At 61.3% G+C, this 24,490-nt stretch overlaps 1 protein-coding gene across 1 annotated transcript in view; it reads right to left on the reverse strand.

Moving 5' to 3' along the window:
- The window catches only part of LAMA5 (laminin subunit alpha 5), a 44,801-nt gene that overhangs the window by 9,617 nt on the left and 10,694 nt on the right, over positions 1-24,490 (reverse strand). The window contains exons 6-49 of the mRNA XM_023745583.1: positions 21,506-21,621; positions 21,024-21,142; positions 20,831-20,921; positions 20,485-20,619; positions 20,324-20,383; positions 15,149-15,289; positions 14,930-15,067; positions 14,704-14,838; positions 14,480-14,614; positions 14,266-14,403; positions 13,734-13,786; positions 13,414-13,519; positions 13,228-13,280; positions 13,030-13,135; positions 12,507-12,606; positions 12,196-12,352; positions 11,991-12,068; positions 11,555-11,953; positions 11,369-11,475; positions 11,123-11,276; positions 10,554-10,714; positions 10,372-10,480; positions 8,615-8,712; positions 8,259-8,460; positions 8,035-8,161; positions 7,353-7,492; positions 6,666-6,781; positions 6,366-6,577; positions 5,796-6,000; positions 5,539-5,683; positions 5,252-5,392; positions 4,923-5,084; positions 4,675-4,776; positions 4,499-4,582; positions 3,579-3,809; positions 3,160-3,273; positions 2,906-3,033; positions 2,167-2,247; positions 1,856-2,070; positions 1,360-1,426; positions 929-1,128; positions 674-823; positions 179-330; positions 2-112 (exon numbers count right to left, since the gene is read on the reverse strand). Of these exons, the coding sequence (XP_023601351.1) occupies positions 2-112; positions 179-330; positions 674-823; positions 929-1,128; positions 1,360-1,426; positions 1,856-2,070; positions 2,167-2,247; positions 2,906-3,033; positions 3,160-3,273; positions 3,579-3,809; positions 4,499-4,582; positions 4,675-4,776; positions 4,923-5,084; positions 5,252-5,392; positions 5,539-5,683; positions 5,796-6,000; positions 6,366-6,577; positions 6,666-6,781; positions 7,353-7,492; positions 8,035-8,161; positions 8,259-8,460; positions 8,615-8,712; positions 10,372-10,480; positions 10,554-10,714; positions 11,123-11,276; positions 11,369-11,475; positions 11,555-11,953; positions 11,991-12,068; positions 12,196-12,352; positions 12,507-12,606; positions 13,030-13,135; positions 13,228-13,280; positions 13,414-13,519; positions 13,734-13,786; positions 14,266-14,403; positions 14,480-14,614; positions 14,704-14,838; positions 14,930-15,067; positions 15,149-15,289; positions 20,324-20,383; positions 20,485-20,619; positions 20,831-20,921; positions 21,024-21,142; positions 21,506-21,621 (5,974 nt within the window). The remainder of the gene's footprint in view (position 1; positions 113-178; positions 331-673; positions 824-928; positions 1,129-1,359; positions 1,427-1,855; positions 2,071-2,166; positions 2,248-2,905; positions 3,034-3,159; positions 3,274-3,578; positions 3,810-4,498; positions 4,583-4,674; positions 4,777-4,922; positions 5,085-5,251; positions 5,393-5,538; positions 5,684-5,795; positions 6,001-6,365; positions 6,578-6,665; positions 6,782-7,352; positions 7,493-8,034; positions 8,162-8,258; positions 8,461-8,614; positions 8,713-10,371; positions 10,481-10,553; positions 10,715-11,122; positions 11,277-11,368; positions 11,476-11,554; positions 11,954-11,990; positions 12,069-12,195; positions 12,353-12,506; positions 12,607-13,029; positions 13,136-13,227; positions 13,281-13,413; positions 13,520-13,733; positions 13,787-14,265; positions 14,404-14,479; positions 14,615-14,703; positions 14,839-14,929; positions 15,068-15,148; positions 15,290-20,323; positions 20,384-20,484; positions 20,620-20,830; positions 20,922-21,023; positions 21,143-21,505; positions 21,622-24,490) is intronic.

Consider the following 24,490-nt stretch of genomic DNA (forward strand, 5'->3'; position numbering starts at 1 on the left):
CCTGGCTGTCCATCTGCTGGGTGTCCTGCCCGAGGCTCTTGCTCTGTCTCTCCAGTGCCTCCAGCTGCTGTGCGGTCTCATGGCGGGGGCCTGCGGGGCTCCGGAGCTGGCTCTGGGGGGAAGGGACAGTGAGGGCCTGCCGCCTGGGATGCGGAGGCCAGGGGCCACAGCTCAGTACCTGCAGGTCCGCGATGGAGGCATTCAGCCTGTGCAGCCGGGCCCAGGCCAGGGAGCTGGTGTTGACGCCTCGCAGCTGCTCCCGGATGGCGGGGAGGAGGGTGCCGGCCCGCTCCAGGTCGTCCAGGAGCAGGACCACGCAGTGGTCACACACTGCGGGCAGGCGGGCAGGTCAGTGCAGGGCGTGGGGTGGCCATGGGCAGGGAGGTCTCGGGGTCCACGTGGTGGGGATGGGTCAGCCAGGGGTCATGGAGTTGGCATGGGGGCACTGAGCTGGGCTACGGGGACAATGCTGGTGAGGGCCAGAGGTCTCATTGGGAGGGGGTCCGAGGGTCAATGGAAGGACAGGTGTGGGGTCCCTCGGAAAATTGAGAGGGAAATTTGAGGCCACAGGACTCCTCTGCAAGTTCAAGTTCGTGCTGGGGTCACCAGGGCAGTGCCAAGCTGGGGTGAGACGGGTGTGGTCAGATGGGTGGAGGTGAGTGTGGGGACTCACCTTCGCAGTGCACGCCACCGCTCCCAGGACCGCCAGGCACCAGCACCTGGTGCTGGTGGCTACATGTGTCACAGCGCTCCCCGCTGAGCCCAGGGGGACACGTGCAGCGGCCCGTGTGCATGTCACAGTGGCCCTCCTGGCACTGGCAGCCTGGGGCGGGGGAAGGGTAGGATAGGGTGTGTGGCTGGCAGAGGGACCTGGGTACCCGCCACCCTGAGGTGCCCCACCCCATGGTGCCCTGCCTGTGGCACTCACGCCTGCAGCCCTGCTCGGGGAGCCCCCAGTGGCCGGGGGCACACTCTCGGCACTGGAGCCCCCCAGCCCCTGGCCAGCAGTGACACTGTCCGCTCTGGGGGTGGCACTCGGAGCCCTTGGAGGCTGGTCCACAGGCGCACGGGCGGCAACCCCCGCAGCCCTCGAAGCCGAAGTGTCCTTCCTGCAGGCACAGGTGTGGTCACAGCTCTGCCCAGCCCTCAAGACCCGGCTTCCTCCACTCCTTCAACCCCAGGCCCGCCTTCAGCACTGAGGCCCCACCCCTGCAGCCCCAGGACCCTCCAGTCCCGAGGCCCCACCCCTGCAGCCCCAGGCCCCTCCAGTCCCGAGGCCCCACCCCTGCAGCCCCAGGCCCCTCCAGTCCCGAGGCCCCACCCCTGCAGCCCCAGGCCCCTCCAGTCCCGAGGCCCCACCCTTGTACAAGGCAGTACCCGCTATGGGGGTCACAGGCCTCTGTCCCACACGGGGAGCAGTCGCACCCTGCAGAAGATGGGCTGTGACAGCAGCCCTCCCCTCGCCAAGCTTCTTCCTGCCCTCACCAAGCTTCGTGAGCTCCTGCTCCCTCCATCTCCTCCCGCCCCCACGGGAACCCCGGGACCTCACTTTGTATCCACCTCCTCCACCCCTGCTCCAGGCCTCTCCAGACGGCCAGGCCCTCCGCTCCCATCACACAGCTGCTGTTTACGTCCCACTCTGCCCTCCTCCCCTGCAGCCCAGGCTCAGCCAGGCCTGGCAGGAGCCTCACGGATGCCTCAGCAGAGGCCAGGCCCCAAGCTACCCTGGGTCTCATGGGGGAGGACTGGCTGGGTCCACCCTCTTCTTGCTGGGCCCAGCATGGGACACAGCCTGCTCCCAGGGGACACCCAGCATCCCCCCCACACACTGGACCACTTCTCCCCTGGGGCCTACGGGTGCAGTTGCCAGGCAGCAGGGCGTTGCCATAGAAGCCCGGGGCGCAGGTCTCGCAGTGGGGCCCGGTGGTGTGGCGCAGGCAGCTGTGGCAAGCGCCCGTCAGGGGGTCGCAGTCCTTGAAGATCATGTTGGGGTCCCCGTTGCCGCTGCAGTTGCAGGGCTGGCATGAGCTGCCCAGCACCAGCGGGTTCCCGAAGAAGCCAGGGGCGCACCTGAGACGAGGGCGGGGTCAGCAGCCGGTGTGGCTGTGCTTGAGTCCCGCCCCAGCCCCAGCCCAGCTTGCCCCCAGCCGCTCCTGCCAGGCTCACCGCTCACAGGAGGCTCCTGCGTAGCCGGGTTTGCAGAGACACTGGGGGCGGCCGCCTGGAAAGACGCAGCCCACGGCGAAGCTACAAAAACGGAGGGTTGTCACGCACCTATGCACCCCGCGGGAGCACCTGCACATCCAGGCGGGAGCACTTGCACACCCGCGGAGCACTGCGCACCCCGAGGGAGCACCTGCGCACCCGCGGGAGCACCTGCACACCCCGCGGGAGCACCTGCGCATCCCAGGCGAGAGCACCTGCGCATCCAGGCGAGAGCACCTGCGCACCCCGCGGGAGCACCTGCACACCCCGCGGGAGCACCTGCACACCCCGAGGGAGCACCTGCACACCCCGCGGGAGCACCTGCACACCCCGAGGGAGCACCTGCACACCCCGCGGGAGCACCTGCACACCCCGCGGGAGCACCTGCGCATCCAGGCGGGAGCACCTGCACACCCCGAGGGAGCACCTGCGCACCCCGCGGGAGCACCTGCGCATCCAGGCGGGAGCACCTGCACACCCCGAGGGAGCACCTGCGCACCCCGCGGGAGCACCTGCGCATCCAGGCGGGAGCACCTGCACACCCCGAGGGAGCACCTGCACACCCCGAGGGAGCACCTGCGGGAGCACCTGCGCATCCAGGCAGGAGCACCTGCACACCCCGCGGGAGCACCTGCGCATCCAGGCGGGGCCACCGCGCTGCCCGACCTCCCGGAGGCCAGTGCCGACTCAGCCAGCTTACTTGTTGGAAGGCACCGACACCGGGCAGGGGCAGCTGACGCAGGGGGCTGCAGGGTCCTCTGTCCCAATGCGCACGAAGCCGGCCTGGCAGCGCTCACAGTGGTCGCCCTCGGTGTTGTGCTGGCAGTCCTGGGCGGAGGGACAGGTCAGCGCTGACGGTGGAGGCCCCAGTTCCCACCCCAACCCGGCTGGGGGCCCTGCCCAGGGCGCTGACCCACAGGTCCCCACTGGCTCCCTCCACCGAGTCCCACTCACCATGCAGGTGCCCAAGCCTGGGATGCAGAGGTCCGAGTGGCCATGGCACTGACAGGGGATGCAGCGGCCCAGAAAGAGGCCTTTGATGTCCCGGTAGTAGCCAGGGGCACATTCCTGGGGGGGCATCGGTGGTCAGGGAAGGAGGCTCACAGGTCAGATTCAGACCAGCGGTGGACGGGGCAGTGGATGGTCAAGGGCTGGCAGGGACTCGGGGTGACAGTAGATTAGCAGACAGATGAGCAAGCGGCTGGCTCAGCCTGCGGTGGGAAGGTCGGGGTGCTTGGAGGGTGACACCCAGCGGGTGGAGAGAAGGGTTGGCGACACCCATGGGGATGGAAGGCAAGAGTGGACGCTGGGGGGGGGGGGGCAGATGTGCGTGGGTGGGGCAGCCTGACGGTGCCTGCCCCTCCCCACCTCACCTGGCACGAGTCCCCGAGGTAATTGGCAGGGCACATGCACAGCTCCACATTGCTGGCCAGCGGTCCCCCGCCCATCTTGCTGGCCACCTCCAGGGCCACCCTGCCCAGGGAGACGGCTCTGGAGAACTTGGAGAAGAGGGCGCGGATCTGCAGCTGCTGCAGGCCGGCCAGCACCATCATGAGCTCCTCGCGGGACACGGCGCTGTGGGTCTCCGTGTGCCGGAAGTTACCCTGCAGGGCCACCACAGGTCCTCAGTGGGGCAGACCAGGAGCCCAGAACAGACCCTCCCATGGGGACGGGGCTCTCGGGTCATGTGGGCAGGAGGGGGTTACACTCGAAGCTGGAACCACCCACCCTGGGGGGAAGCAGCGCCGGGTCCCTACCTCGCCATGCACAAAAGCCAGCTTGGGCACGTGAGATTTTAAACACACAAAGACAGTTTAAGCTTTTAGAGAAAACGTATGTGCGTGCTTCCTGATCTCAGAGAGACAAATACTTCCTTAAGAGAGACACAGCAATACTAACTGCCAATGAGAAATCCATGAATCTGAGCACATAAATGTCAGAACCGTTCTTCAGACGACATCTTAGCAAAGACAGGTGAGCCGGCAGCTGGGCGGCAACAGCCATGTCTCCAAAGACAGGAATGACTCAGAACTCCTCTCGGAGGACAGACAACAGGCCGAGAGAGAAATGGGCGAAGACACACACAGGGCCCAGCTGGGGGCAGGGATGAGGGGCCAGCATGGGCTGGGAGCGCTGCCCACGGGCAACCACAAAAGCGAGCGTGGGACCAGCCCTGTCCTGCTCCTGGACCACTTTCCAACATGAGTGGGCACAGCAGTCCTGGCCCCTTTTGGCCTTTTCTGGGCCATGCTGGGTTCCAAAGGGACGTGGGCCTGCAGCCAGCGCCACTCACTTCCACCAGCTGCAGCTGCCCCTGGTGCACGTGCCCGGGCTCCGAGTATCCCGGCTCCAGGAACATGATGCTCATCTGGTTGCCCTGGGGAGGTGGGCAAGTGCGTGGTCAGGGCTGCCCACTGTCCTGGCTCGGCTGTGCCCGCCTCCCACCCGCCGCGCCGCCCCGGCAGCCACCTGCAGCAGCACGTCTGGCCTGCTCTCTGTGGGGAGGAACACGTCTCCCCGCTGGCTCTCCGCGTGCAGCTCATAGCGGAGCGTCCCCCCGTAGGACGACACCTGGAGAGGGGACAGAGGAATGTGACCTGGCCAGACCCTCGCCACAGGCCAGCGTCTTGAGCAACACTGGGCCGGTCCTGTGGGTTCATGGAGCCCCCACGCCTCCCAGGACACGGCACCCTCCTGAGCCCGATGTGCCCGCTCACCCGGTCCCCCAGGTAGGAGGGCGGTGCGTGCCAGTACAGCTCGGGGACGGTCTCGGGGACGTGCTGCAGGTCCGCGTGGAGCAGCCCCGCCTCCGCCCGCAGCTCGTGGGGCACCACTTGCCGGTCACTGCTCAGCAGCATCCAGCCCTCCATGTCCATGAACTGTGGGTGCACGGGCGGGCACCCCGTGAGCTCCATGTTACAGGGCCCACCCCACACTGCAAACCCGAGAACTGTGGGCGCACGGGCGGGCACCCCGTGAGTCCCACGTCACAGGGCCCACCCCACACTGCAAACCCGGGAAGCCTCTTGCGGCCCTGCTCACGCACCTCCTGGCGGGTGTGGACGGAGCTCCCGCAGCGCTCCGTGGCACCGAAGCAGAAGCAGCGGGTGCAGCCTTTGGGGTTGGCAGCGTCCAGGGAGAAGGTTCCCAGGCGGCACTGGTCACATCGGGGGCCCTGAACGTTCTCCTGGGGCAGGAGGCCAGGGCAAGGCAGTTGGCCAGCGATGTCCTGGCCCTCAACCGCCTCGGCTCCCTGTCAACTCCTTGCCAACGGGCCACTCTCCCAAAAGCTTCTGGGGAGCCCGCCCTGCCCCCCGGCCTCCTGTCCCTCACCTTGCAGTGACACTGGCCCGTGAGGGGGTCACACACGCCTGGCGCAGAGCCGGCCTGGTGGCAGTCACAGGGGCGGCAGCTGGGGTAGCCATAGAAGCCAGGAGCACAGGTGTCGCAGCGGCGCCCGGCCACGTTGGGTCTGCACCTGCCGGAGGGGTGCAGAAGCGGACTGGGCCTCCCCGCTGCCAGGACCCCTCGCGCCGCAGCGAGAAGGCAGGCGGTCCCCTGCCCCCCAGAACTGAACCCAGCTGGCTCACTTGCACTGGCCGCTGTCCTTGTCACAGGTGGGGTCTGCCAGCTCCTGCACTCCGGGCCTCGAGCAGTTGCACTCCTCGCAGCCAACCAGCGGGTGGCAGCCGAAGGTCCGGGGCTGGCAGGTGACGCAGCCGGGCGGGACGGTGCGCGGGGGGCACAGGCAGTGGCCCGTGAGCTCGTCACACAGGCGCCCCTCACAGTCGCAGGCTGCGGGGAGCGTGCACAGCTGGTGGCCCCTCTGCCCCGCACGGAGGCCCCAGATGGCAGCCCTGGGCTCGAGGCCAGGACAACCCTCCCCACCTCCCGGCCCTGCTCCACCCAGCTCTGGGCCCTGGCCTCAGGCAGCTGCTCTGATGTGGGGTCAGCCACCTGGAATCGCTGTCCTAGAACCTTCTGGACAACCCTGCAAAGCCTGGGCCGGCTGCTGCCTGAGGTCCCACAAGACAGGAGGTGGCTGGGCTGGTCTGCAGGCTCAATGCTCTCCTGACCAATGTCCACACTTCCTGGTGGGAAGCCCCTCTGAGTTTAGGCACCATCCCCTCGCTGGCGGACCCGTGGACTGAAGTACTCACGTCTGCAGTTGGGGAAGCCCCAGTAGCCGGTGGCGCAGCGGGAGCAGTCTCGGCCAATGACGTGAGGACGGCAGGGACACTGGCCCCCATAGGGCTCACATGTGGGGCTGGTGGCACCTACTTCATGGCAGCCACAAGGCCGAGCCCCATTGTTATAGAAGAGGGAGAGAGAGGTGGCCGCATCTCGGCAGAACTGGGACGAGCTGGTGGGGCTGGGGTGAGGGGCAGGTGGTGAGGCCGTCTCCCTGCCCGGAACCCCCGCCCTGCCCCCCCCCCCCCCGCCAGCAGAGCCCAGCCCACCTGATGTGGTAGCCATGGACGGCACACTGGCTGATGAAGTCGTAGGACTTGTCCAGAGGCTCCTCCTGGAGGTAGCTGGAGCTGTAGGCGTCCTCGGGGACCACCAGCACGTACTCCTAGAGAACCAGGGTCTGGTCACCTCCCATGGGCCCAGCAGAGAGCCCGGGTCAGGGGACTGTGCCACAGGCCGCCCGCTGGAGCTCAATTCCGGGGGCCTCTGCACTGGCCAGGCAGCTGAGACAGTGGGGGCATCACACCCCAGCCCTGGGCCCCCACCTTGACTGCTCAGAGAGAGGCCAGCCTCCGTGGCCTAATGGGAGCTCGGGGAGCTCGGAGGCAGCACCGCGGAAGAGCACCCAGCATCCCGGGGCCCCTCCCTCCTTTTCTGCCGGGCACCCTTCCTCTCCACCCCCTGGCCCCACCTCCTCCAGGGAGACCACTCTGACCAGCAGGACCTGGGCCATCATCTGAGCTCTTAGGTCCCCTCTGGAGTCTTATGTGGGGGACCTGGAAGTCCCCAGAGGCTGCTGGCCCCTGACCCCTGGCATGGGGCGAGGCCATGGCAGGCAGGGGACGCATCCTGGCTGAATGACTGCTGGTGGTGTGACAAGTGTGAGGCCGGGTGTGAGGAGCGAGGTGTGCGCAGGTTCAGGACATCTACATCAGGGACACCAGCCTCGGACTCACCACCCAGAGCCAGCGGCCCTCGGGCACACGCACGGTCACGGTGAGCTCGCTGTCGGTCACGTCCAGGATGGCCTGGCCCTCACACACCACCAGGCTGCGGCAGCCATAGCCATGTGGGCAGAAGGTGGCATTGGCATGCCCTGGAGAGGCAAGAAAAGGCAGGTCATCCCCAACACTCACAGAACCCCGGGCCCCAGGCCTCCTCCGGGCAGGGCCGTCCTGCAGTCACCAGGGAGGAGGGACTAGGCCCTCACGCTACTCGGACCAGCCGTGGCCCCTGGGCTTGACTGAGCGGGAACAAAATAGGCAAACACATAGAACACGTCATCAACAAGTGCCCCGTAGCAAACCCTTGATTGCCTGTGGGTGACGGGTGACCCCTAACTCCTAAAACAGACATGAGGAACAGAGTCAGGGAGGGGCTGGGAGGCGGGGCTGCCGGCACTGGACACTGGGTGGGCCCGGGGGCATCTCGTTTGAGAACTGACGACGGGAGGGGTGTGCGGACCTGTCACTCACAGCCAAGTGACAGGCACCGTGCCATGGGCCACGGGAGCCACACACCATCTGTGCACATTGCGTGGTGACCACACGGGGCTGTGTGGATGCGGGAGCCCTGCCGGGCACCTGGTCCGGAGTCCGCCCCGCCCCCCGCCCCCGCCCCCCTGCCCAATGCGCTCACCCTGCCAGATGCGGCCCCCGTTCACGAGGACCTCCACGGCGAAGGTGGGGTGGGCGGGCTGGTAGCCGTGCAGCAGGAAGGCGTAGCGGCCCAGGGCGGGCACGTGGGTGGTGAAGACCACCGTCCCCTGCAGGGCCAGGCTCCGTGAGTGGGCAGGTGTGTGGACACAGGTTCCCCTGCACATCCCGCCTCGCCCACACCCATCTGCGGGCCTGGGTCCTCACCTGGGGGTGTCGTAGCAAGGTGGGCTCGGCATCGGGGTCCACGGCAGTGGGGGGCCGTGGCTGGGGTCCAGACGGGGGTGCACCCGGCGTGAGCTCCTGCGAGTGGGTCAGTGGGAGGCCGGGCGGCAATGGCAGCACCAGGCAGTCCCTGAGGATGGTGGGCTGGGGCGGCTTCGGGAAGCGGGAGGGCAGGCAGGCGGCACTGGGAGGGGCACGGGGATGAGTGCCGGCCTGGCCGTGAGGCGGCACTGGGAGGGGCACGGGGATGAGTGCCGGCCTGGCCGTGTGCCCAGCAGGCCGCTCAGCCCTCCCGCCGCTCAGCCCTCCCGCCGCTCAGCCCCTCCCAGCCCCACTACCTGCTGGGGCTGAAGGCCCCGTGGCTGCTAACACAGCGGACCCGGGGCTCCACAAACTCCAAACTGAACGTCTCCATGGGCACCAGGGTGATACTGTGCTGTGGGCAGAGGGCCAGGCGTGGACGTGGGCGCGCAGGTGGAGTCTGTCCACACTGGTGTCCAACCCGAGTCCTGCTCTTGACACCAAGTCCCTGCCTGGCTCCGCCAGCTCCTCCTCTGGCTGCACAACCTCAACCCTGAGTGCAGCTTCTGGGCCTGGGCACCTCCTAGTGGTCCCCAAGGCCGGCCCTCTCCGCCAGCCACCCCACTGCCACCTGCAGGTTGACCGCCTGCCCCCCAACTCCCGGGATGGGTTTACGGCGGGCATTTCTGCCCAGTGCCGCCCACTGCAAGCGAGACAAACGAGACAAATGTGACCAAGCAGATGCATCGCAGCACAGGCAGGAACACTGCGTGGCCACGGCAACGCACGCGTCGGTCCCCACAGGGTCAGCGGAAGGGCGCCCTGTGATTGTCACAGAAAGTCCCTGAACAGGCAGAGGAAGGGTGCTGCCCGTTGGGGGGTGGCTGCCCTGGGCGCTCTCCCATGTGCATGGAAAGCTGGACACACCCCAGTCCACGACCACCAGGCCGGGCAACGCATGTGGTCCCAGCCCACAGCCCAGGAGCAGCCGCAGTCGTCTCTGACGTTAGCACGGCAAACACACGGCTCCACAAAGAGGGACGAGCAACCCTGCCACGGCCACAGGCCGCCCTTCGCGTGGCCAGGCTCTCGTTGGTATTGGACGCTTATATAAAAACGGTGCACCTATCGCTCTGAAAACGTCCTAAAGGCCTAGGGAAGTGGATGCAACAGACCGTATGATACTTCACAGAGGGCAAACGCCATCGTGTCTGGCCTTGTGTTGATAAACCCTGATGCTTGGTTCTGGCTCCAAAACAGTGACGGGGGTTGCAGTGTTCTGTGATGACGGCTCAGTCACAACGGCTGGGTCAGCGCTGTGAGGCCCTGGGTCAGCGCTGTGAGGCCCTGGGTCAGCCCTGCCACCATGCTGCTGGGTGTCAAGCTTCAGGACCCGGCACAGACTCTTCCCAACCCCAGGGAGGGGCCCTGTTCACACGGGGATCTGCTTTGGTAAATTACACCGGAAAATGGACTTTTATGAAGATCACCTTTCTTTCCTCTCCTACTCCACTGCATCGTACTTCCTTATGTGGCCATGGTGCTATTAGTAAATAAATAGACATGTTATGCCCCCAGGAAAAAACCCTGCAGGTGAGAGGGTTCTGGAAGAACAGAGACAGGGCACGAGCTAACGGCGGCACTGGTGACGGCACCTGGGCTCATTACAGTCTCCTACTTTCTTTGATGTTGTTAATCCTCACCTGAGGATAAGTTTTCCATTGGTTTTTAGAGAGAGTGGAATGGAGGGAGGGAGGAGGAGAGAGAAAGGCAGAGAGAGAGAGAAAGAGAGAGAGAGAGAGAGAAGGGAGAGAGAGGAACATAGATGTGAGAGACACATCGATTGGTTGCTTCCTGCACGCACCCAATCGGGACTAGGGATTGAACCTACAACCCAAGTACATGCCCTTGACCAGCAATCAAACCCGAGGCCCTTGGGTGTGCAGGCTGGCGCTCTAACCACTGAGCCACAGGCCAGGGCTCTTCTCTCCACCCTTTATGCGGGTTTAAGATCTTCTGAGAGAGCTGCCACCATGGAGGTCCTGGGCCATGAGGTGAGGTGTCAGGGCCTTACCAGGAAGAAGTGTGCCTGCTGGGCCGTGAGCCGGACGCTGGCCTCTGTGCCCAGGTGGAAGGCCACCAGGTGGTGCTGCTCGTCCAGAGCGGTGCCCCGGCAGAGGGTGCTGGGGTGAGGCAGGGGCAGTCAGCAGGTGAGCAGCCCTGGGGCCCACATCCTCCCACCTCCGCCCTGAGTACCTGTACAGGCAGGGGAGCAGAGTGAGCGCCCCCTGCTGGGGGAGATGCTGGGGCGTGTGCACGGCCACACCCACCTCCTGGTGGGCCTCCTCATTGGCGTACTCCACCACCAGGGCATAGCGGCCTGGCCTCGGTACCGCCACCTGCAGCTGGACGTCCACCTGGGGGGGCAAGGCAATCAGAGGCCTGCCCAGCCCCCACCTGGAGAACAGGACCCCACATGCTCCCTGGGACACGTCCTTTCTACCCTTGCTGCCTGGGTCCCCCCGACCCAGCACTGCAGTCACTAGGTCCTCTGCCCTCTGCTCACTCTGGCCTCCCCGTCCCCCCAGCCTCATCTCTGCAGAGCACAGTGCCCAGAGGTCTAGCCTGAGCCTTGAGACTGAACCCACCACCCGCCACGTCCTCACAATGAGCCCAAGGGCTGGGGCCCAATACAGATGAGGCCCTGAGGGTGTCCTGCACCTGTGTCCTCTCACTGCAACATGGACCCCGTCCCCCAGGCCGAGGGTACCCTTCCCCACAGGCCTCGGCCCCGCCTGCCCCCCGTGGGGTCCCGGGACACGCACGTCGTTGCCCTGGCAGACAGCCAGCAGTGGGTGCGCGGGGCTGAGCTGCTCCCGGGGGCAGGGCCGGGGGAGGCTGTTGTCACGCAGACACAGGGCCTCGAGCCCAGGAGCCGAGGGGAAGCCATCCAGGGGCAGGTGGGTGTAGAGTAGGCAGCTGTGTGGGCGACACAGTCTTCGGTCAGCATGGGGCCAGAGGCCTGAGTACAGTGACGGTCAGGCCCCACCCCTCGCCAGGCCGGCCCTCACTTCTCCCCAGAATGCTGGGCGGCCGGCCGGAACGTGCAGGCCTCGGTCACCCGCAGCTGCAGCAGGGCCGCCTCGTAGTAGGCGCTGGGCAGCAGAACCACGTAGTCCTGCAGGTGGGAGGGGGAGTCAGTGCTGCGGCCCGTCCACCCGCTCAGCCCCCCGCTACCCTGTCAGCCCCCGCCTCACCAGGAGCACCCCTTCAGCCTCCACGAGCAGGGCCCAGGTTCCAGGGTTCAACACGAAGGGCTCCCCAAAGCCCCTCTGGGGCACGGTGACAAAGGCGGGCTCAGTGCTGGGCGGGAAGGCCACGGGCTGGCTCTGCTCCGTGCCTGGAGGTGGGGAGGGGGCGGGGCAATAAGAATGGACACAACCCCGACAGGTCACCCCAGGCCACACTCCGCAGGGCCAGCAGGCAGGCTGGCTTCCCCTCCTATGCATGGCCCAAGTTTGGGCTGGGGCTGGGTGGGATGGAGGTGTGAGTGGACGCAGGGGTCTGGGACAAGGTGGGGAGGGGAGGGGGGGTGTGGGAGTTGGCCCCCCGATGCACTCACAGGTTGGGACAGGTTGCAAAACTTGCCCCTCCTCCTGCACAGAGAACCCGCCCGCTCACTTGTCAAGGGGCCCCACGGTTTGACTTATCGGAATACGAGCCAAGAAGAGGTCCGGGGGAGGTCACGTTCAGCCTGGCCACAATCCTGGGCTGGGGGGGACATGGTAAATCGGGGTCACCCTCCCGCCATTCACAGCTGGGTCCTGTGGCCTCAGCGGCCTGCCCGCCCCACTGCGCACTGTAAGCTGCGCCCGGGGCAAGGGCAGCCCACACCCACCTGGATGGGTGCCATTTGTGCGTAGCCCCTCCAGCTAAAGTTCTCAAACTCAAGGGGGTTGAAGCCAAAGCGCACGGCGTGGCCCTCGGGCGTGGCCGCCTCCTCCAGCTCCAGGCGCAGGTGGTGCAGGTCAGGGAGGTAGTGGTCCGGCGCCGGCCTGGCCACAGCACGGGCGTCAGAGCAGCCCGCAGGCTGTTGGGGTGGGGCGGGCTCTGGGCCGGTACAGCCCCCAGGATCCCCAGGGACAAACCCAGAGGACCAGCTGCCTCCCACAGGCTGCTGCCCCCCAACAATCGGAATGGGGTACCCACTCGCTGCAGGTGGGGCCATGCGTGTTGGGGCGGCAGCGACAGGCGCCCGTTCTCGGCTCACAGCCCTGGCCCAGCGCACCGCCAACATCACACCGGCAGCCTGTACAGGAGGGAGGGGCGAGGTCGGTGCTGCCTGGCCCTCACCTGCCTCAGTGCTCCTCCCACAGCCTGGCCCAGGAGACAGGCCCTGGGGCTCCGTCCACCTTGTCAGGAGCAACAGGGGCTGAGAAGCCAACTGGGACTCTGCACAAGGGAGGCTCTGAGTCCAGGCCCAGGGCAAGGGAACTAGGAATGACTGGTGATGTCTGCTGGGGGTGCAGGACTGGAGGGAGGGGCCTGAGAGCAGAGCCTCTCCCACACCCAGCTCGGGCCTGGCCGGGCACCAGGCACAGCTCAGTGAGTCCCAGTCCGACATCTGGGCCTCCCCGTGCCCAGACCCCACCCGGCTCTTGACTCATCTGTCCCCCCCGGGCCTCAGCCCTCCCCAGGACGTGGTCTGAGGGCCCAGTAGGAGGGCACTCACTGCGGCAGCCGAAGTAGCCGGCCTGGCCCAGCCCGAAGAAGCCGTCCTTGCACACTGCGCAGGCCTGGCCGCACACGCGGGGCTTGCAGAAGCACTGGCCATTGCCCTGCGGGTGGAGGGCGAAGGTGGGACTAGGCAGGGAAGGGTGTCCCAGTGCATCTGCCTCTAGAGCCCCAGCACCTTGGCCCTCAGACTCACCAGCTGGCACTCGGCAGCTCCGCCCAGTGTGCCCCTGGGGTCGCAGTTGCAGCCTGGGGGAGGGGAAGAGCAGGCCTGACAGTGGGGGAGGGAGCAGGAGGGCCTGGACCCTGTGGGGCCAACCCTCACCTCCCTGTCCCTCCAGGGTTCTCCCCCAGCCCCAACATCCACTCTGGGCAGACTCACGGGTGCAGCCCTCAGGGTTGCTGGAACTCAGGCCCCAGAACCCAGGTTTACAGCGATCACAGCTTGGCCCCTCCACATGTGCCCGGCATGTACATGGGGCCTGTGCCTGGGAGAGGTTGAGACTGAGGGTCAGAGTGGGCCCCTCCCCTCCTATCCACAAACTCTCAGCCCTGGAGCCCTGGCCCTGCACCATCTCTGGCATCCCCCGGAGTGGGGACAGAGGACCAGCCAGGGGAACAAATGAGCCTGGAGATTTCCACAGTGACCAATCAGCAGGGGAAGCAACGTCTCAGCCCCACCAAGGGCTGACGTGGGCTCACCTCAGGAAGGACACGATCGGCGGGGGCCAGGCCAGCAGGGTGGCAGGAGCCAGCTGTGGAGACACCCGCTCGGTCATTCCTTAGTCATTGACCCAGGCCTGGCCAGGCCCCTCGGCTCCCACATGTGTCAACAGGCATGAAGATGTGCACCTCCATGCTCTGGTCCCCACACCACAAGGGCATGTGCCCTTCCCCCTCCCCAGCACATGGTCATGAACATGCCAAGCGCATCCAGCACATGAACACATGTGAACACACATGGACCCATGCACAGCACATGGACACATGCACCGCATCTGAACACACATGGACACAACCACAACACATGAACACACATCCAGGAACAAACATGCGGAGATGTGCATGGACACTAACAAGGCACATGGATACACACCCACAGCATACGAACCTCACATGAACACATGCAAGAACAACCACATGGACACACGCATGGGCACAGAGCACACAGACAGTGGCATGAACGCCCAGCACATGATGTGTGAGCCTGTCTTGCACATGGCACCAGCCTCACCTTCACAGTAGGGGAAGTTGTAGGTGCCGGGCACACACGTGTCACACCGCAGCCCGGTCACTCGGGGCCGGCAGCTGCACTGCCCGCTGCGGGGGTCACAGGCTGCGTCCAGGGAGCCGCGGGCAGAGCAGTGGCAGGCTGGGGAAGGACGGGGGTGTGGGCTCGGGCATGCGGTGGGATGCGCACCCCCCCTGCCTCCTGCAAGGACACTCACGGGCACAGGCGGGGAAGCCGTGGAAACCAGGGCTGCACTCCCGGCAGGTGGTGCCTGCGTAGCCAGGGCGGCAGCGACACACCCCGCCCACACTGCAGAGCTGATCCAGGGCCCCCTGGGGGTCGCAGTCGCAGGCTGCAAGAGACAGGGCAGGCCATGGGCACCGGCGGTGGCCTCCTACACCCCACCTCCAGGCTTCTGCCCAGTCCCGGCCCTCTGCTCACCTCGGCAGTCAGGGTAGCCATGGTGGCCGGGGCGACAGCGGTCACAGTGAGGGCCATCGAACTCGGGCCGGCACAGGCAGTGGCCAGCCTCGTCGCAGCCCTGGGACAGGGTCCCCGCGGTGCTGCAGCCACACACTGCGGGGCGGAGAGGGGCACAGGCTGCTGAGCAGGGCAGACAAGACCGCAGGCCCAGGCCCACCGTGCCCACTGGGGAGGCCTTGCTCACACTGGCAGAGGGGGAAGTGGAAGTAGCCAGGGGCGCAGCGGTCACATGTGGCCCCCTGGAAGCCCGCCCGGCATGTGCACTGGCCCGAGTCACGGTCACAGTCACCGTCCACCACTCCGGGGCTGGAACACTGGCACGCTGCGGGAGGGGAGGCCACACTTGGTCAGGGTCTAGGGGGGACGGGGACGGGGACGGGGACGGGGACGGGGCTGGACTCACGGTGGCAGTCCTGGCCGTAGAACCCTGGGGCACAGAGCTCGCAGTAGATGCCCTGGAAGTTGGGTTTGCACAGGCAGCGTCCGAACTGCGGGTCCTTCTGGCAGGCGTTGTCCTGGGTCCCCCCAGCGTTGCAGTCGCAGCCTGGGTGGGGGCAGGACGGAAGCCTCAGAGGCCCTGCCGACCGGCCCCTCCGCAGGAGGCCTCCCTTCCCCACAAGCCCAGATCCGTACATTCTACTCTGCACACGTCTAGACTGAAAGCCCTCCAAGGCGGTGGCACTGGGCTTATGGGGAGATCACTTCATAAGGTGTAGAAACAACGAACCACTATGTTGGACATCCAACACTAACATAATGTTGTATAAAAATTGTAATTGAAAAAATATATTTTTAAATTTTAAATCAAACAAATAAATGACAATAAAAATCCCAAGAAGGGAAAGTCGACGTTCCAGGGAAAACAGTGGTGAGTGACGAGATGAGGCGACTACACACACGTGGAGTCTTGGTCGTTTGTGATGTAGACACCAAGTCAACCATGGGCGTTCACACAACCACAAAACATTTACACTCAGAATCACGACACGCCAGGAGAAAATTCTAGTCTTTTTTGTTGTTATTAATCCTCACCAGAGGATATTTTTCCCATTGCCTTTTAGAGAGAGTGGAAGGGATGAAGGAAGGGGAGAGAGGGAGAGGGAGGGAAAGAGAGAGAGAGAGATAGAGAGAGAGAGAGAGAGACATTGGTGAAGACACATAGATTGGTTGCCTCCCGATTGGAGCCGGAGATCAAACCTGCAACCCAGTATGTGCCCTTGGCCAGGAATCAAACCCGTGACCCTTCGGTGTACAGGCCAACCACTGAGCAACACCAGGGGTAGGAAGAAAGGAGAAAAAATGTGTTAAAGTCTTAACTTGTGCATAAAAAGAGGGCCATACGTACAATTTAGATTTTGTTACTGAGAGAAAAAAACAGCTCAATATTTGTCCAAAGTATAAGGGTGACCATGGATCAGAATTTACAAACCCTCAGAGAAGAAAACACAAACCAACCAACCAAAACCAAAACATGTTTGGTTGCTCGACCAGCAAAAGGCAAGAGAGGAAAAATTAAGCAGAAAGGAGAAACGCCATCACCCCTGGCCCAGGCCAACTCCCGTCCGAGACAAAACCCTAAGGCGTCAGGTTGGCTCTAAAAGGACAATCCGGTCCGTCCTCCTGAAAGGACGCACCTCGAACTACTCAACAGGAAACAACGCCGATGACACGGAGCGCTCAGCGCAGGCGCAGAGTGGGGAGCGGGGAGATGAGGGACGCACATCCAAGGCCACGAGCATTAATGGGCACAAAAGGGTGTGTGTTGAGAAAACGGACTTGTGCCTCCTCACCCCAGAGGCAGCAAACCCAAGCCTCTGAGAGCAGAATAAACATGGTCTTAAGGTGCAGGAAGCTAAATAAACTACCAACATTTCAAGAGTTCGGCAAAACCAGACTCCTATAGAGACAGACTGAATAGGCTGTTCTCAGAATGGCAAAAACCACCCTCGGACAGAGAGGATTTAATAGCATAATTAACACGCGTGCTGGAACAGGTGCACACAGAGATCTGTATCCAACAGAGAACACGTGTTCCTGCCACATGACCATGGAACAACCCAAAAGGGTAAAAAACAAAATATTAAATTTCAAACACAAAAAGCAGAAATCGTGAGGCTACTGAATCTGACTATGATGTAGTAAAATGAGGACTGAACCAACAAAAAAAGGGCAGAGGCCTGGCCAGTGTGGCTCAGTGGTTGAGTGTCAATCTACAAACCAGGAGGTCATAGTTTGGTTGGTTGGGGCACATGCTGGGGTTGCGGGCTTGATCCCCAGTGTGGGGTGTGTGTGGGAGGCAGCCGATCGATGAGTCTCTTTCATTGTTGATGTTTCTATTTCCCTCTCCCTTTCCCTTCCTCTCTGAAATCAATAAAGAGATTTTTTTTTTTTTTTTAAAAAAGGGCAGAAAGAAAATCAAGCCACCAAGAATGACAAACATGCTTCTAAGAACTCTGGTCAAAAGCAAATAAAAACTGAAATGACCGAGTATGTAGAAAAAAGCAATAGTGAGAACACAACAATCAACCTTGTGGGATACACCTAGCCAAAGTTATACTCTGAGGCAAATTGATAGCTTTAGCCCAGGTTTCTCAACCTCAGTACCACTGACATTCTGGGCTGGACAACTTTCAGAGGGGTGGGGCCGTCCTATGCACTGTATGCTTTTTTTTTTAAAAAAAAATGTACTCTTCTTATTTTCTTTTAAATATATTTTTATTGATATCAGAGAGGAAGGGAGAAGGAGAGAGAACTAGAAACATCAATGATGAGAGAGAATCATTGACTGGCAACTCCTGCACACCCGACTCTGGGGATCGAACCTGCAACCCAGGCATGTGCCCTGACTGGGAATCGAACCGTGACCTCCTGGTTCATAGGTCAACGCTCAACCACTGAGCCACGCTGCCTGGGCATTGTATGATATTGTACACCCCTAGCCTCCCTCCACCCACTGGATGACAACAGCAGCCCCAGTTACAACATCCAAAAAGACATTTTAGACGTGTTCCTGTCAAGAAATAATTCAAGGCCGAAACCGGTTTGGCTCAGTGGATAGAGCGTCGGCCTGCGGACTGAAGGGTCCCAGGTTCGATTCCGGTCAGGGGCATGTACCTGGGTTGCGGGCACATCCCCAGTAGGAGATGTGCAGGAGGCAGCTGATCGATGTTTCTCTCTCATCGATGTTTCTAACTCTCTATCTCTCTCCCTTCCTCTCTGTAAAAAATCAATAATATATATATATATAAAAAAAAGAAATAATTCAAAAAGCTATCAAAAACAATAATAAACCACAAGAAAGGGTAGAGAAGGAATTAGAGATTTTAGTTCCAAAATTTCTATATAAGGAAGCAAGACCTCTGCCCCACATGAGTCAGAGAAAAGCCCAAGCAATCCTGTGCTATAACCGTGGGCTGTCCTTTGAAAAAGCAATAAATTCAATGCACTTCTGTTAGGTCAAATGAAGGAAGAGACAAAAAGAAAGAAAGAATAAAAATAGACAATCAAGAGTCACGGGTTTGATTCCCAGTCAAGGGTACCTACCTGTGAGCCCCTTTCCAAGTATTTTACAAGGCGACTTACACACCAAAGCAAGATGGCACAAACAAGCAAGAACCCTTTCAACCAGCCTCACTAATGAAGCCTTATGTTCATGGCGGGTCCATGTTAATAGAATTCGTCATATAATTCACAGGTTAAAAGTGAAATATGCTTGGGTGGGAACCTACTGAATTGAAGAAGATACTTGCAAACGCTACATTTGATAAGGGGCTAATATCCAAGATATATTAAAAATTCATAGCCCTAGCCGGTTTGGCTCAGTGGATAGAGCGTTAGCCTGTGGACTGAAGTGTTCCAGGTTTAATTCCGGTCAAGGGCACATGCTTGGTTGTGGACTCAATCCCAGTAGGGGGCATGCCGATCGATGACTCTCTCTCATCATTGATGTTTCAATCTCTCCCTCTCCCTTTCTCTCTGAAATCAATAAAAATATGTATTAAAAAACCCCTCATACAATTCAATATAAAAATAAAAAACCCATGCCGAAACCGGTTTGGCTCAGTGGATTGAGCGTCGGCTTGCGGACTGAAAGGTCCCAGGTTCGATTCCGGCCAAGGGCATGTACCTGGGTTGCGGGCACATCCCCAGTAGGAGATGTGCAGGAGGCAGCTGATCGATGCTTCTCTCTCATCGATGTTTCTAACTCTCTATCTCTCTCCCTTCCTCTCTGTAAAAAATCAATAAAATATATTAAAAAAAAAAAATTAAAAAAAAAAATAAATAAATAAAAAATAAAAATAAAAAACCCAAACAGCCCTGGCCAGGATTTCTCTCTCTCTCTCTAACAACAACAACAAAAATATCAATGAAAAATATCCTCAGGTGAAGATTAAAAAACCCACAGCCAAATAATCCAATGGGCAAGGACCTGAAGAGACACTACTCCAAAGAGGACATACAGAGGCCAAGAGACACATGAAAACACGCCCCACATCGCTAATCACTAGAGAGATGCACATCAAAACCACGGTGAGGTGCCACCTCACACCTGCCAGGATGGCTGCCATCAACACATCAACAAACGACAAGTGCTGGCGAGGATGCGGAGGAAAGGGAGCACTGCTGGAGGGAATGCAGACGGCGCAGCCACTGGGGAGAACAGTGTGGAGGTTCCTCAAACAATTAAAAATGGACCTGCCATTTGACCCAGTGATTCCACGTCGGGTTATTTATCCAAAGAAAATGAAAACACTAACTGGGAAAGCTGTCTGGCCCCAGCGATCCCGCAGCCTCACAACCGCCAAGGCCATGAAAGGACGGTGCCTGCAGATGAGACTGTGGCGTGCCCTCAACCAAAGACAGGTCCCCATTCCGGAGACGCTCAGAGGAGGAGTGTCGCCCGTGGGTGAGGACCAGGCTGTCAATATAAACCTTTCTGTGTCCCAAAGCAGTGACTTGATTAACGCGTGTGCCAACGCCTGACGCTGGCAGATCGTTTCACCTGAGAACCAGCTGGCGCCCCAGCCCGAGCGCCCCACGTGTGCCTGCCGGGCCGGGCAGACCCTCTCTGGGAAACCTTCCTACAGAAGGACTGAGGAGTATGGGAAGCTTGAGCCGCAAGGATGTTTATCGGAACATTATTTAAAAAGACGATTGGAAAGAGCCCGAAACCCCAGCGATTGCGTGTTGGCTGAAGAAACGCTACATCGTTCTGTGTGACACAGGACGAGAAGCGGCATGTCTGCAGGGGGGTGGTGGGTGGGAAACGCAATTCTGCAACAGTAGGCAGAGCACACATCCGTGTGAGTGAATGCCAGTGTGCGTGTCCAGAGGTCCCGGCGGCGCGAAGCGGGGTTGTTGGCGGGCTGCGACACGGGGAAATGTCTCCTTCGACGGTAAGCTTACTTAGATTTTTGACGGTTTTCTAGCATGACTATGTATTGTTCGCATAAAATGAAAAGAACCCAACTCAATGTGACTGAAGTGACTATCCCACCTCTCTGCGGGCCTCCGTGTGGCCCTCCTGCCCCCTGCTCCAGGGGCACCCCGGCGGAGCGGGGGCCTCAGGGACACTTACTCACAATCTGTCCGGCCTGCTGCACCTGTGCCACGGAGGAGTTGCGGGGGGAGGACACAGCTGGGGAGGAGACACGCATATCAGCCAGGTCGGCTCAGCACATGGAGGGAGGAGGCAGGACCAGAGGGTTCCCCAGGCCCGCCCCCGGCCAGCACCCTCACAGTAGCAGTGTGGGAAGCCCGTGAAGCCCGCAGCACACGCCTCGCACCGCGCCCCCGCGAAGTTGGGCCGGCAGTAGCAGCGGCCGGTCAGGTCCTCACACGTCCCGTCTGTGAAGTTTGACTCGCAGTTGCAACCTGGGTGGGGGCCGGGAGTCATGAGACCCAAGCCCAGGACTCAGGCCCAGGACGGGCAGTCTCTCCTCAATCTGGGCAGTGGGAGGAGAGCTGTGGCCGGGCCGCCCGGAGCGGTGGGAGGGCCCCGGGAGGCAGGGGGCCGGGGACCCTGGGATGCCCTGCTCCCAGCCACCCGTCCCCAGGACACCCCAGCCAGGTTGACCCCACTTACGACGGCAGGTGTGGGGCGAGTCCAGGGGCTGGTCGGGGTCGCGGTAGAAGCCGGGCAGGCAGCGTTCACAGTTGATGCCGGTGGTGTGATGCTGGGGGTAGAGGAGGGCCACTGAGTCCAGGGTGTCCCGTCCAGCAGCACCTCGGCCCCACCCACCCCGTGAGTGCCGCGGTCTCCTCGGAGCCCCGCCCACCTGGCAGGCGATGCACACGCCCCCGCCTTGGTAGACGCTGTCCTGGTTCTGGCTGGCATTGTGCCTGTCCACCTCAGGGTCGTAGTAGCAGTCGTCCGCGTGGCCGTGGCAGTTGCAGGCTGGAGGGAAGGGCAGGCACCCAGCTGTCAGCAGGACCCCCAGGCTACATCCCACAAACCACAGACAACCTCAGATGTGGCCAACCACACACATGTGCATATGCACTGTCAGTGTGTAAGCTTGTGTGAGTACAGCTGTGAACATGCATGTGAGTGTCCGCACATGAGCGGGTGAGCACCTGTGTCCATGTATGTGCGAACATGTGTGCTTATGCGTGTATGTGTAAGCACGTGTGTGAGTGTGTCCACGAGCACTGCGTGTGTATGTGAGCAGGAGTGAGCGCTGCCAGTGTGTAAGTGTGCATGAGACATGTGCATGTATGAGCTTGTGCAGAAGCATGTGTGCACGTGGGGGGCACTCACACTGACACTCGTTGGCACTCTCAGGTGTGGCCGGCTTCCACTGCTGCTGGTTGAAGCCAGGGCAGCAGCGCTCACAGGAGCCCCCACACGTGTTGTGCTGGCAGGCGCACTTCAGCCTGTGGGACACATGGCACAGCGGGCTCAGACCCCGCAGAGGAAGAGGCAGGAGGAAGCAGAGGCGCAGGGGCTGTGCGGGTGGGTGAGCTGTGCACGGGGTGCTGAGCGGTCAGCCTGGAGCACTGGGTCCTGGAGCTACGCCATCCCCACCAGGCCAGGCCCTGAAGCCCAGGTCTTGCTCAGCAGGCAGCCCTGAGCTCAGTCAGAAGCCCGTGAGTCCAGGGCACTCCCCAGAGGCAGGTGGCCAAGCACAGCTCCCCCTTCCAGCCGGGGGCGGACACCCGTGGCAGGGCTGGAACCCTGCCTGCTGTCCTCGAGAGCAGCTCCTGTTGGCTCAGTGGCAGGGGACAGCTGGCCGCAGCTGGGAACGGAGGTTGCGGCCACCTCCTGCAGACACTCATGCCAAAGCCCCACCCAGCCTAGGCCATATGTCCACCAAGGTGGGGCCAGAGTAGGCCCCATCTGAGCTGTGTGTTTCTGGGTCCTGGGCCAGCGCTGTGCATGACCCAGAGCTCCAATCTCACCACCCTAACCCCGTCCCCATGAGGGTCCGCAGGGCCTTGGGCGTCAGCACTGGTGTCCCTCGGCGTCCAGGGGCACCGGGAGGGCCTGCGTGGGAGAGGGGCCGGACAATCTGCCGCAGGGAGGCAGCCACAGGCTGCAGCTGCTGTTAGACTTTCCAATGATCGACGTGGGCAGGGCACCCCTAAGCTAAGGAATTCGCGTAGAGTTGTGCCAGGTTGGTGATACCCAGCGTGTTTGGCAAAAGCCCTCACAAAGCCACTCTGGAGGCTTCTTCCCGATCCAGGGCACGCGGGAGTCACAGAGGAGCAGGGCCGCCACCGCAGCAGACACAGGGCTGACCCAAAACCTTCACGGAGCAATGGGCAGACACCGTAAAACAAGGTCGCTTAAAGACTGTCACCGAAGGCAGCTAAAATTCAGGAAAAATGGGTGGGAAAATTAAATTAAAAAGAAAAATAGGTGGGTGTGACTAAAGAACCAGTCAGAATTCCTATAAACAAAAAGCAAAATGACTGCATTTAAGACTCAATGGGTGGGCTGCGCAGCAGGTCAGACGCAGTGAGGAGGCCGAGCGGAAGAAGGCAGCCTGGAGACAGGTGAGGGTCCAGACGTCCCGAGACAGAAGGAAACCATAACCGAATTCCAGAAGGAGAAAAGGGGCAGGTGAGGAGCCCAGCAGGCAGAGAGCTGACAGCCACGGGTGTCAAAAGGCCTGCGTCCTGGCCTGGCCGAGTGGCTCGGTTGGTGGGAGCATCGTCCTGTGCACCGAAAGGCGGCAGGTTTGATTCCTGGTCAAGGCACACACCCAGGTTGTAGGTTTGATCCCCAGTTGGGGCATGTGCGGGAGGCAGCCGATCGATGTTTCTCTCTCTCCCTTCCTCTCTCTACCAAAAAAAAAATAAAAAATAAAAAAATAAAAACCACAATTAAAAAAAAAAAAGCATGAGTCCCGAGGCAGAGAAAACATGTCCACCCCTTAACACCAGAGTGGACCACCAGAGCACCAAGACACAGAAACTTCCAGAAGATGCCCAGGCAACTCGCGCAGGATGGGGGACGCTCCCAAGCATCCGGAGATGCCGAGAGACCACGAAGCATTGAGAGACATGACCTGCAGCCGGAATTTCATAGTCAGCTGAAGCTTCACCCAAGAGTGAAGGCACACAGCCGTGTAGGCGACGACACACAGAACCGGGAAAGACTCACCAGCTGCCACAGACTGGCGTGTCCCCCCAGTTCACATGTGAAACCTGACGCCCAGACGGCCTGGGGGTCTATGGGGGGGGTCAGGTCATGAGGGTGGAGCCTTCATTCAAGGGATTAGTGTCCTTATAAAAGCACCCGGAGAGTCCCCTGCCCATCTGCCCACCATGTGCGGATGCAGTGAGAGGACGCCTCTGGGACCCGGGAAGTGGCCCCCAGCAGCCCCCAAAACTGTGAGAAGTGAAGCATGATCTGTGGTGTTTTGTTATAGCAGCCAGAGCAGCCAGACATGGCAGCAACCTCCACGACCTTCCGGGTCCAGGGAGGGGGAGCGGAGACACCGGTGTGTGCTGGTGCCTGGGCCTGGGCCTGGGGAGCCCTGTGCCGCGCCGGGGAGCCCAGCTCGTCCGCGCCCACGTGCAGTGCCCGTGAGTCAGGTGGGTGCCGGTGCCGCCCACTGGGCAAGGGCAGACCTGCCTCTCTTCCGAGACCAATTTGGCAGCCTAGTGTGCGCCCCTCCCAGGCCTCACAAGTTCTTACTTGGCACCAAGTTTCTCAGAGCAACGACTGTGCCTGAGAGCGGCAGGCAGGAACCTGCGCCCGGGCGGCATGGAGCCTGGACAGCAGGTGGGCCCCCAGGGCCTGCCTGCCCCTCCCTCTTTAGACCCATTGGCTGCAAAGGACTGGTTTGGGGTTCGCCTCTATGCTGTCTGGGCTTCACTTGTCTCCCTATAAATTGGGGTACAGACAAAGCAATAAAACCCCAGCAGAAGGCACAGAGAAGACCCTAAATCAGAGGTCCTCAAACTTTTTAAACAGGGGGCCAGTTCACTGTCCCTCAGACCGTTGGAGGGCCGGACTATAGTTTAAAAAAAAACTATGAACAAATTCCTATGCACACTGCACATATCTTATTTTGAAGTAAAAAAACAAAACGGGAACAAATACAATATTTGTATTTGCATGTGGCCCGCGGGCCGTAGTTGGAGGACCCCTGCCCTAAATCCAAGAGCGTGGTGTGGGGGCTGCGTGATTTTGAGGCAAGGAAGGTACAGGGCACACACCTACTGGCCGCTTGTTAAAGATGCAGACGCCCGGGCCCTGCCTTACTGGCTGACTCAGGCCCAAGGCTGCTGCCTG

The sequence above is a fragment of the Myotis lucifugus genome, unplaced genomic scaffold (genome assembly GCF_000147115.1).
Source record: "Myotis lucifugus unplaced genomic scaffold, Myoluc2.0 scaffold_556, whole genome shotgun sequence".
Classification (NCBI taxonomy): Eukaryota; Metazoa; Chordata; class Mammalia; order Chiroptera; family Vespertilionidae; genus Myotis; species Myotis lucifugus.